This window comes from Pygoscelis adeliae, unplaced genomic scaffold (genome assembly GCF_000699105.1).
Source record: "Pygoscelis adeliae isolate BGI_AS28 unplaced genomic scaffold, ASM69910v1 Scaffold1073, whole genome shotgun sequence".
In the NCBI taxonomy this organism is placed as follows: Eukaryota; Metazoa; Chordata; class Aves; order Sphenisciformes; family Spheniscidae; genus Pygoscelis; species Pygoscelis adeliae.
Window position 1 is genome coordinate 62,839 of NW_008824453.1, and position 10,055 is coordinate 72,893.

At 55.0% G+C, this 10,055-nt stretch overlaps 2 protein-coding genes across 2 annotated transcripts in view; one reads left to right on the forward strand and one right to left on the reverse strand.

Annotated features, from left to right (window-relative positions):
* Positions 1-8,976, forward strand: part of CTNND1 (catenin (cadherin-associated protein), delta 1) — a 17,136-nt gene extending 8,160 nt beyond the window's left edge. Inside the window, 14 exon segments of the mRNA XM_009321054.1 lie at positions 4-193; positions 307-490; positions 774-891; positions 1,577-1,730; positions 2,133-2,150; positions 2,405-2,473; positions 3,902-4,029; positions 4,629-4,779; positions 5,046-5,238; positions 5,345-5,459; positions 6,036-6,123; positions 6,444-6,491; positions 6,627-6,724; positions 7,160-8,976. Coding sequence (XP_009319329.1) covers positions 4-193; positions 307-490; positions 774-891; positions 1,577-1,730; positions 2,133-2,150; positions 2,405-2,473; positions 3,902-4,029; positions 4,629-4,779; positions 5,046-5,238; positions 5,345-5,459; positions 6,036-6,123; positions 6,444-6,491; positions 6,627-6,724; positions 7,160-7,171 — 1,566 coding nt within the window. The 3' untranslated portion in view covers positions 7,172-8,976.
* Positions 8,977-9,355: 379 nt separating this feature from the next.
* LPXN (leupaxin) overlaps positions 9,356-10,055 on the reverse strand; it is a 3,899-nt gene continuing 3,199 nt past the window's right edge. The window contains exon 9 of the mRNA XM_009321055.1: positions 9,356-9,362. Coding sequence (XP_009319330.1) covers positions 9,356-9,362 — 7 coding nt within the window. The remainder of the gene's footprint in view (positions 9,363-10,055) is intronic.

Here is a 10,055-nt window from a genome sequence, read left to right on the forward strand (position 1 = left end):
ATTCCTGTGCTGGTGGGGTTGCTAGACCACCCCAAGAAAGAGGTGCACTATGGTGCCTGTGGAGCCCTCAAGAACATCTCCTTTGGCAAGGACCAAGACAATAAGATTGCCATCAAGAACTGCGATGGGGTACCTGCTCTGGTGCGCCTGTTGAGGAAGGCCCATGACATGGACCTCACAGAGGTCATCACAGGTAATGGCTCCAGGGAGGAGAAGGAGGGGCTAATCTGTTGGGTGAGGGATGCACAGTGCAGGTTTTTAAGCCCACGTGATCTGATCGATCACCTCCCACTTGTGGCATTGCAGGAACACTGTGGAACCTGTCCTCGCACGACTCCATCAAGATGGCCATTGTGGATCATGCACTGCATGCCCTGACCGATGAGGTTGTCATTCCCCACTCAGGCTGGGAGCGGGAACCCAATGAGGACTCGAAACCCCGCCATATTGAGTGGGAGTCAGTGCTCACCAACACCGCCGGCTGCCTTAGGTATGGGAGAGGGGCTACCAACTGAGAGCTGGCATGGATTGGGGCTGCTGTAACACTCCCTCCTGGCTGCTCCTGCTAGCTTTCTGGAACTGCCAAAGGAGGTCTGCAGAGGAGCTGCTCTCCTAGGACAGCTACTGGTGGTGCAGTCCTTGATTTTGGAGGTGTTTCTCTCAGTGGAGGGGAGCTACAGGAGTCTTTCTCTGGTTTGAGCTCTACTGGGTGTGGGCTGTTCTTCACCTGCCTTCAGCTGTCTCTCCCATGACTGTTCTCTCCTGCCTGCCAGGAATGTGAGCTCAGAGCGGAGCGAGGCCCGTCGGAAGCTGCGGGAATGTGACGGGCTGGTGGATGCCCTGATTTACATCGTCCAGTCTGAGATAGGCCAGAAGGACTCAGACAGCAAGGTACTACAACAGGGGTGTTGTGGGGGCACATGTAGAGCTCTGCCCTTGTCAACCAGCTCTAGCAGTGCTCTGCTGTTCATGGTGGCTGAAGCTGGGTTCATCCCAAGGCGGATGAAGAATGGACAGGGGGAATCTTCACCAGGGAGGTATTTGGTCTGACAGGACTAGCTTGGGAAAACCCAGTCCAGGCTTATGCCTTTCCATGATCTCTGCTCGGAAAGAGAGAGCCTGTGTGGGGTATGACCTGGGTACTGTTTGACCAGGAGGTGTCTGGCACTCAGCCTGCAGTTTGCAATAGAAATGTTTGCCCTCCAACAGGAGTCTAGTGGTGTCTAGTCTACCAACTCATCCCCATGTTGGTATCCCCTGGCTCAGGGCTCCCTGATCTTCCTTGACGAGGCGTTGGCTTGAGTTTTCCTTGAGGCTTTCCTTGGATCTTTTGTGCTTATGGCAGAGAGATTTTTTCGCCCAGCAGAGTATGAACTCATGCCAGCAGAGCTGGCCATGCCTGCTTTGGGATGGGGGTATGCTCCAGCTCCATCTGAGATGGAGCTGCATATCCCCCTGGTCCCAGTTCAGCCCCCCTTGGCCTGGCTCTGGGTTGCAAGCTGTGATGGGGCCCTCGCTTGGAGACATGGGATGGGCGTGTGCTGCTCCAAGTCAAACTATCTGGCTTTCTCTCTAGCTGGTGGAGAACTGTGTGTGCCTGCTGAGAAACTTGTCCTACCAAGTCCACCGTGAGATCCCCCATGCCGAGCGCTACCAGGAGACACCTCTGGCCCCTGCCAACAACGCTGGGCCCCATGCCGCAAGCTGCTTTGGTGCCAAGAAGGGCAAAGGTTCGTTGGGTAGCAGCAGCATGGAGGGAGGTGGGATAGAGACAGATCTACTACCGTGGAGCTTGAGGGTGGTCTGGGGTCTCTGTGTTCCTACTCTGGCATCTCTTGTGTGAAGGCTAAACTGCAGCTTTCTCTGGAGACGCAGTGGTCCATGTCTCCCCTGGCTTTGGGAGCTACTGCTTAGCTTACCCAAAGCATTTGACACAAGCTAATGGTGGGTTTCTGTGGTGGTGGGGTGGTGATGGATAGATGTCCACTAACTCCACACCTTCCCTTTTCTCCTGTGTTGCCCCTTCCCCTTCCCTTTTGCTTTCTTGCCAAATGATCTGCCCCATGATGCTGTCGGCACTTCTCTCCTCCTGCCTCCCCTCTCTCCTGTCCTTCTCTCCGCTTCGCCAATAGACGAATGGTTCTCCAGAGGTGAGTGTGCTCTTTGGTTTTAATTTTTCCATGGTTTGATTGGGTGCTTTCTCTAGCTCTTTGTTTCCCCCCCCCAGCTGGGCACGTACTGCCTGCAGTGTGGCTAATGTCCTTGACGTCCCCTCCTGGGACACGCTGGTAATTTAGCTTCAGCTCACCTCTGGGCTTGTTCTTGTAGCGAGTGGCAAAGAGCTGTTGGGCTGAGATGAGTGGGGAGAGGAGCTGTCTTATGCCTCTCTGATTGCCCTTTCAAGGTAAAAAGCTCCCAGAAGATCCTGGTGCCGATACAGTGGATTTTCCCAAAAGAACAACTCCAGCCAAAGGTATGTTCCTCAGTGTGTGTGTGTGTGCAGGGCTGCTTCTCCACAAGCAGTCCAGGAGAGGAGTGAGTAGAGTTGATTTCCCATTGAAGTGAGCCTCTCAAATGGGCAAAGGTTTGGTTTGGAGGAGGTATGTTTCTGGTTGCCCAAGTGCCTGTCAAAACACTAGCTCTGCCACAGATAGTTGTGAGGATGCTGCTTGTGCTTGGAGGAGGTCAGTGCTGCCTCAAGACAGGCTTCCTGGGGTGCAGAGGGAACTATTGCCCTAGGGACTGCAGGACAACATGGTGACACAGCCCTAGGAAGGGTAGTCCTCTATGGTGGTCTCGGACTTCTCAGCACTTGCTCTTGCCTGCTCTTCTCTCCTGGGCATGAAGAACAGGCAGGATTTAAAGCCAAAAAACCCTGCCTTAAAGTGTTCTCCAGCATGAGGAAGGGTCATTCCAAGAAGCCTCTGGGGACAAGTGTCTCGCCACCTAGAGGGCTGTGAATCACAGTCCCTCTCTGGTTGGCCAAGCAGTGGGCATTAGCCAAGGGCTTGAGTTCAGCTCCTTCTGCCCCAAAACACCCTGTGGTTCCTGGGAGGACCCTGGTGCTCCCAGGGGTACAAAGAGTCAAGCTAGAAGAATCACAAGGAAACTTAGGACGGACCTGACCATGTTTGAGCAGCTCAAATATGCAGTGGTGGCTCCTCAGGCTGACCTGGGCTGTGGGAAGAGTCAGCACCCATCTCTGGTGGAAGCCCGAGAAGCTACCTGCTCTATCTTTGGACTGGGGACATCCCTCACCACAGCTGAGGACAGAGCAAGATGGAAAACCTGGCCTCACAACTGTAAACTGCAATCTCACCACTGCTTTAGAAGTCACTTCTGGGCAGAAGTTTCCATGGAAAACACTTAATACTTGAAGGCCTGATCCCTGCCTGCTAGCTTAGGGTAGTGGAGAGCTAGAGACCTGGTGCCTGCGGTTTCTGAGGATGAGCTGAACCCAAGCTTCTTCAACGTGGTGTTGGTGGCCACTTGCTTGGGGTGTTTCCCCTTCCTCCTGCTGAGAGTGTGGGCTGAGCCTTTTGCTACCACAGTGCCTGGCTGCCCAGTTTGCTGCCCCACCATGTGCCCTTGCCTGGGCTGGGTGCTTCTCAGCCAAGTGTACTGAAATCGAGGTCTCCTTGCTGATGGCAGCAGTGCTGTGGCTCGGCCCAAATCTCTCCTGAGCTGCAGCGGTGCGTTGGGGACAATGGGCAGCAGCCATGGTGTCCTTGATCAGGGCTGGTGCTGGGGGCTGGGTTTTCTGGTACTGTGGGGCAGCCTGGCCCCGTCTGTACCAAGGATCCAGCCTCCAGGGAGCAGTGAGCCTGGGTAAAAGCTGGAAAGCCTCATCTGCCCAGCAGTGCTCCTTTGTAAGTTCTTCCTTCTCACATTCTTCTGATAGGTTACGAGCTCCTCTTCCAGCCAGAAGTGGTCCGGATATACATCTCCCTTCTAAAGGAAAGCAAGACTCCAGCCATCCTAGAAGCTTCGGCAGGAGCCATTCAGAACCTATGCGCTGGCAGTTGGACGGTGAGTGCCTCACGGAGCTGGCCACGTCCACGTTCATCTGTGTTGCAGGGAAGGGGGCCCTGGGGAGCAGGGAGCATCACCCTCGGGGTACCAGCAGAGCTGTAGATGGCCAAGGCTCTGCTGTTTCAGGCTGTTCACTTTGTGCATGGCTCACTAATCAAGAAGATACCATTCAGCAGCACAGTTAAGGTGTGGACCAGGTCTCATGTGCTGTTAAGGGCTCTGTGCTCCCTGCCAGCTGTGTCTTCCCAAGGGCTGCCTATCTGTGTCCCTGCTTGCAGCCAGCTCCCTGCCATTCCTTTCCTTCTGTAGGCTGGGGGCAGGGGATGAAGGTTTGGGGCTGCTCTACAGCCCCTTGACCTGCATTCTCTTGGTGTGTGGGGGAAGACCATCCGGGAAATCTTGCTTGCCTGGCCTGCGGGGGGGCTTCAGGACAGAAATGGGACCTTTGCAGTCTGTCTCACCATGGGTGAAAGCCAGGACCCTCAGTTCCCAAGATGAGGTGGGAAGGGTGGCAAGGCTCCCAGAGGTGTCCCCAGGAGCAGGGAGAGACTGTGCCTGCCCAGGTTACACTGTGGTGCTCTGCCTCTCCCCTGCAGTATGGCCGGTACATCCGCTCGGCGCTGCGCCAGGAGAAGGGACTCTCCGCCATTGCTGACCTCCTGACCCATGACAGCGAGCGAGTGGTGAAAGCAGCATCGGGAGCCCTGCGCAACCTGGCTGTCGACTTGCGTAACAAAGAGCTGATAGGTGAGGGCTGTGGAGGAGAGGACATCATGCTCTCCGTATCCATCCGGGTTAGGCAGGAACTTCCTCCTGATCTTGGCAGCTGAGGAAGTGCATGGGCCCAGCGTCTGTCTACTGCTCTTCTCCCAGAGTAGCATGTACTGAGCTCCCCTGGGAGGGACATCAAAATTGGTCACCTGTCCTTGGTCCTTCTGCAGTGTTGTTTGTTTTTTTTTTACCTTGCAGTCCTCTTCCTCACTTGCTCATGCCCAGCTCTTTCCCCTTCCCAGGTAAACATGCCATCCCCAACCTAGTGAAGAACCTGCCTGGAGGCCAGCAGACCCCAGCCAAAAACCTCTCTGAGGACACAGTGGTGTCAATCCTCAACACCATCAATGAAGTAATTGTAGACAACCTTGAGGCTGCCAAGAAGCTGCGGGAAACGCAGGGGATTGAGAAGTTGGTGCTGATCAACAAATCTGGGTAGGCTCTGCTCAAAGGATAATGCAAGGGGCAGAGAGGGGCTTCTCCAGGAGCTTCCTCGAGGCCATGGGTATTTCCAAACATCTCTTCCTTCACCTCTTTCTAGAAACCGCTCAGAGAGAGAAGTCCGAGCAGCTGCCCTCGTCTTGCAGACAGTCTGGGGATATAAAGAGCTGCGGAAGCCCCTGGAGAAGGAAGGCTGGAAGAAGTCAGATTTCCAGGTATGGGGATGGGGGAATGGGGATGCCCTGTTGTGGCTGGGGCAGTAGGTAGGGTCCTGCAGCAGGGAGAAGGGTCTTCCTGGAGCTCAGCAGTACTGGATTTCAGCTCTTACCTTGCTGGTGGGATTGGAGACCCTTGAAGGTGTCCCCTCTGCCATTTCTCAGCGGATGGCCGGCAGGAAGTCTCTACTAAGGAAGAAACACTGTAAAGCTTTAAGTCCCCCACATAAGCATGCAGATCTGCAGGCAGGAAAGTTTGCAGCACTAAAAGCCACTGTGGCAGTGCTGAAGAACAAGGTTCTCCAGGACTCAGTTTCTTTCCCAGAAGCTGGGACAGTCCTTGCTTCTTAAGGGCTGGGTGCTGCCCTGACCCAGTCCAGGCAGGCTGCCTCCACTCTCTCATGTGGGTGCAGCCATGGGCTCTGGAGCACCCTCTGGTTGCTTCAGGGCCCTTGCTCAAGGGCTGTGGGAGGGTTCCTGGGTCTGTCCTGGTGTTGGGGGCTGGAGGGGTGGGATGTGCTAATGGGGAAGGAGTGTCTGGGCCAGGGTGTGAGTGGTCACTGTCTGATGCTCCAGGTGAGCCTGAGCAATGCCTCTCGGACCCAGGGAGGCAACTCGTTTGATGACAGCACCTTGCCTCTCATCGACAGGAACCAAAAAACAGGTATGTGCCTTCCTTTCAGCACCTGTCCCCACTGTCATCTTTCCACCTTGTGGGTACCCAGAACAGCTGGCCTTTATCCCCTCCCTGCTCTTCAGCCCTGGTTTTCTTGGCAGCCACAGCTGCTCACACAAGGCCATCAATTTGGGCTTTAGGTGGCTTCTCAGGGCTAGAAATTACACATGCAGTTAACATAGGTCCTGTAGCATCTTTGGGTCAACAGTGCTGCAGCTGGGTCTCCTCTAGCTGAGGTAGGCAGTGGTTCCTCTGCTGCTCATGGCTGCAGGGGCTGTGTCTGATCTGCTGCTCTCCCATGCTTGTAGACAAGAAATCCTCCCGGGAGGAGATCCAGATGAGCAACATGGGACCAGGTAGGAGAGGGACTGGAAGGGGGGCATTTTGCCTCCTTGGTATGCTGGGAGGGGGGGCAGAGCTCACATATCCTATGGGGATGATGCTGCCTCCCATGGAGGTGACATGACTGACTGTCCCCTCTCCTGCTCCAGACAACTATTCCACACTCAATGAGAGGGACCACAGCAGGACACTGGACCGATCTGGTGACCTCGGAGATATGGAGCCAGTGAAGGCAGCACCGTTGATGGTGAGCAGCTCTTCCTGAAGAGGGAAGAGTGAGCGGGATTGGGTTGCAGGAGATGACACATCACTGTCCTGGCTGGCAGGAGGAGGGGAGAACTGGGCTCCCACAACTAACACAACCCCCCCCTCCCCGCTCCATTGCCCCTACTAACCCCCCGTGTGTCTGCAGCAGGAGGAGGGGCAGGAATCGCAGCCTGAGGTAGAGGAGGCGGAGGAGGAGGATGCCGTGTTTTCCCCCATGTCGGTATGTCCCGCAGTGTCCTGCCCAATCTGAACAGCGGTGACAGATCCTGCTGCGCTGTTAGGGGTGCTTTGGCAAGCCAAATCCTGCTCTGATCGCTGCTGCCAGCAATCATTGCCTGATCCATTGGGGCCATGATCACGCCTCCACTGCTCGCTCGCTCTCTGGGTGTGCTAATGTCTCCCTCTCTCTCCACAGCAGAAGATCTAGCTGCCGTCCCCACCTCCACTCAGTTTGGGTTGATAATATATTATATATATAAATATATATATAACTCTTCATGATGAAATGGACCAACTTTTACCTTGTCTTATTTTTTGGATTTTTTGCTGGACTGTTTGTGCCAACTAGCCAGCCAAATAACTGGGCCTGATCCCCCAGGGGCAGCCCGGGCTGCTCTGCCTCCTCTAGACCGCTGCACCTCCCTGTTTTGGGACACCTCAACCAATAACTCTTCCTCCCTGTCCTCCACCACCTCCTTCTTCCAGAGAGTAAAACCCTCCTGCCTGACTCTGCCGGATTGACCGGTGTGGATGCTGCAAAAGGACTCTGGATCTCTGCCTTGACCAGGAACTGCCTTCTTTCCCATGCCTTCCCTCTGGAGACGTCTGCAGGGACAGAGACTGGGACCTCACTTGCCGCCTTTTTTGTTTGTTTGTTTTGGGTTTTTTGTTGCCTATAGGATATATTTTTGTGCGGGATCGCTCTTCAACCAGGGCTGTGGGGACAACAGGAGCATCCCTCCCTGGTGGCGGCAGGACCAGGGTGAGGGGGGCTGGAGTCATGGGGGGGTGAGGGGAAGGAAAAACAGCAATAAGTTCTCTTGCTTTGCTCTAGATGAGGTTTTGGGGGCATGGGAAGGGGGATCTGGCTCTGGATCCTGCGGAGGGGTCTGGATGGGGCCGCTGGCCCCCACCCCATGACTGTGTGAGGAGGGATCCTTATGTGGGGAAGATGGTCAGCGTGGGGGGCTTGGGATGGGCCTCCCTGTGCAGGAGGCGATGGGTCCCTGTGGAAGGAGGAGATGCGGCAGGGCTTTTGGGGAGAGGCAGGCTTCTTGGGGCGCACTGTGTGCCAGGTGTGAGGAGCAGGCGCTGGCGGGGCTGCAAGTGGGTAGAGCCAGGATCCCCTCTCTCACCCCCACGCACCAGCTGCCTGTGGCGGTGCCCCTCTGACTTTCTCTTGACATGTGCCTTTCTTTTGCCACTGTGAAATAGCTCTTTTGAATCGTACTGTCTGGCTTCTTTGCTGGGCAAGGGGTGTTTCCTGGGCTTCCAGCAGGGCTGAGCGCTTCCCTTCCCTGCTGGGAGCCTTAACTGTCTGCAGTGGGGCTGGAAGCCTGTTTTGGGGGGGATCCCAGCTACCCTGCCCTCACTGATGGGGTGCAGGGCTCTCATCTGCATCCTGTCCTGGGGAGACTAGGTTGCCACATGAGCTAGGACATACGTATACTCCTCCTCTTCTCTGCTGTGGTAGTGGGGAGCACATCTAAGTGCTGTGATCTTTTGGGGAGCCCTTGGGCTCCCTATGCAACTGGAAGCCTCTCTAGGAGGCTGCAAACTGGAGCAGGAGCCCTCCCCAGCCTGGGGCTCCCCCTGAACCATAGGCTCATGTGGGGAGCGGGGAGGCTGCAGCAGGCAGAACTGGTGCCTTGCTCCTCCCTGCTCCTCTACCTGAAAGCACCTCCCAGCTCTGGCTGAGCCCTCCCTGGCTCCAGCCCCACCTCAGCTCAGTTTGGTTTTGTTCTGGGGTCTAACTTCTCTTTTCATTTAAATATGTAAAACACTAATTCCTTTTTTTTAATTTTTAATTGCAAATGAACCAAAAAAAGGTTACCCCCTTCTCTCCTCCCCTGCCCTGGCTCTCCTGGGCCACCCCTGCCCTGGCGGGGAGTGGGGCTAGGGAGGAGGGGAGCAGGGAGCAACAAGCAGTTCCTTGTCTGATTCCTGTGCACACTCTTGTAACGCTTTTAAAACAAAATGATTTTTTTATATAAATAAAGTTTTTAAAGTGTGTCTGTGTGCCTTCCACCTAAGGCTGCCACCTTGGCGTTTTTAGCTTTGCAGTTGGGACCAAGTGTCTTTTTCAGGGGCAAGGCTGTTCTCTTGAGCATCGCTCAGCTGTGCGTGGCTCTGAAAGATGCCACTTTGACAAACCCTTTCTTGGGCTGGAGTGACATTTCCTCTTCTTTCTAGCAAAAGATTGGAGGAAAAATAAAAAGTACCTAAACTTTGCTTTGTACTGAGTTCCTAACCCTTTTTGCAGGGTACTTGGGGCTGTGTAGTCCTCCCTCTACCATAATTTGTCTAGTGCTGAGTGCATCCTTAAAAAACCTGGCTGGGGGAGCCCTCTGGAGCAAGAGCTGCCCCTGCAGAGCACAGCTAGGCTGCAAACTCACTTCCTGAGGAGTACCGAAGCCAGGCTGAAACATCATGTTAACTCACTTTGCTTTCATCTGTCTCTGCGTGTGAAAATAAGTAGAGAAAGAAATCCTGTATATTTGTGGAAATATCTTTTTGGAAGCAGCTTTCTGGCTTCTGCTTCAAACCAGCTTTTTACTGAAGCTGTGTTGCTGTTGGAAAGATTTCACTGGGGTGCAGAGCAGCTCTTTTTACCCTGTGGTAGCAGGATGTGGGTCTGCAGTGATGCTGGGGTGGTGCTGATTTCCTGCATGGTGCAGCACAGAGCTTGAACTGTTCCCCTGGGGAGGCTGGGGCTGCTGTCTTCTGGGTTACAGGGGAAAAGCGGCTGAGGCAGTCACCCCTGGCTTGCAGCACCCTGGGAGATGGGGACCCAATATAGCCGTGGGTGGTGGGGAGCACTGATGGATGCACCTGGCTATGGGGGGGCTCCAGCCCTCCCACCTTGCCTTGCACCCTTGTTCCCAAAGCTACCAGCGAGCAGAATCAAAGGTGGAGCCGGGTGTTTTATTGCTTCAGGTGGAGGGTACAATGCCCAGGATGTGTGGCTTGGGGCAGGGACAATGCCGGGAATGTCTTGGGGGGAGGGGGACGAGGAATGATGCCTGGGATGTCTGGCTTGGCAGAGACAATGCTGGGGACGTTTGGCTCAGCGGGACCAATGCCAGGGACGT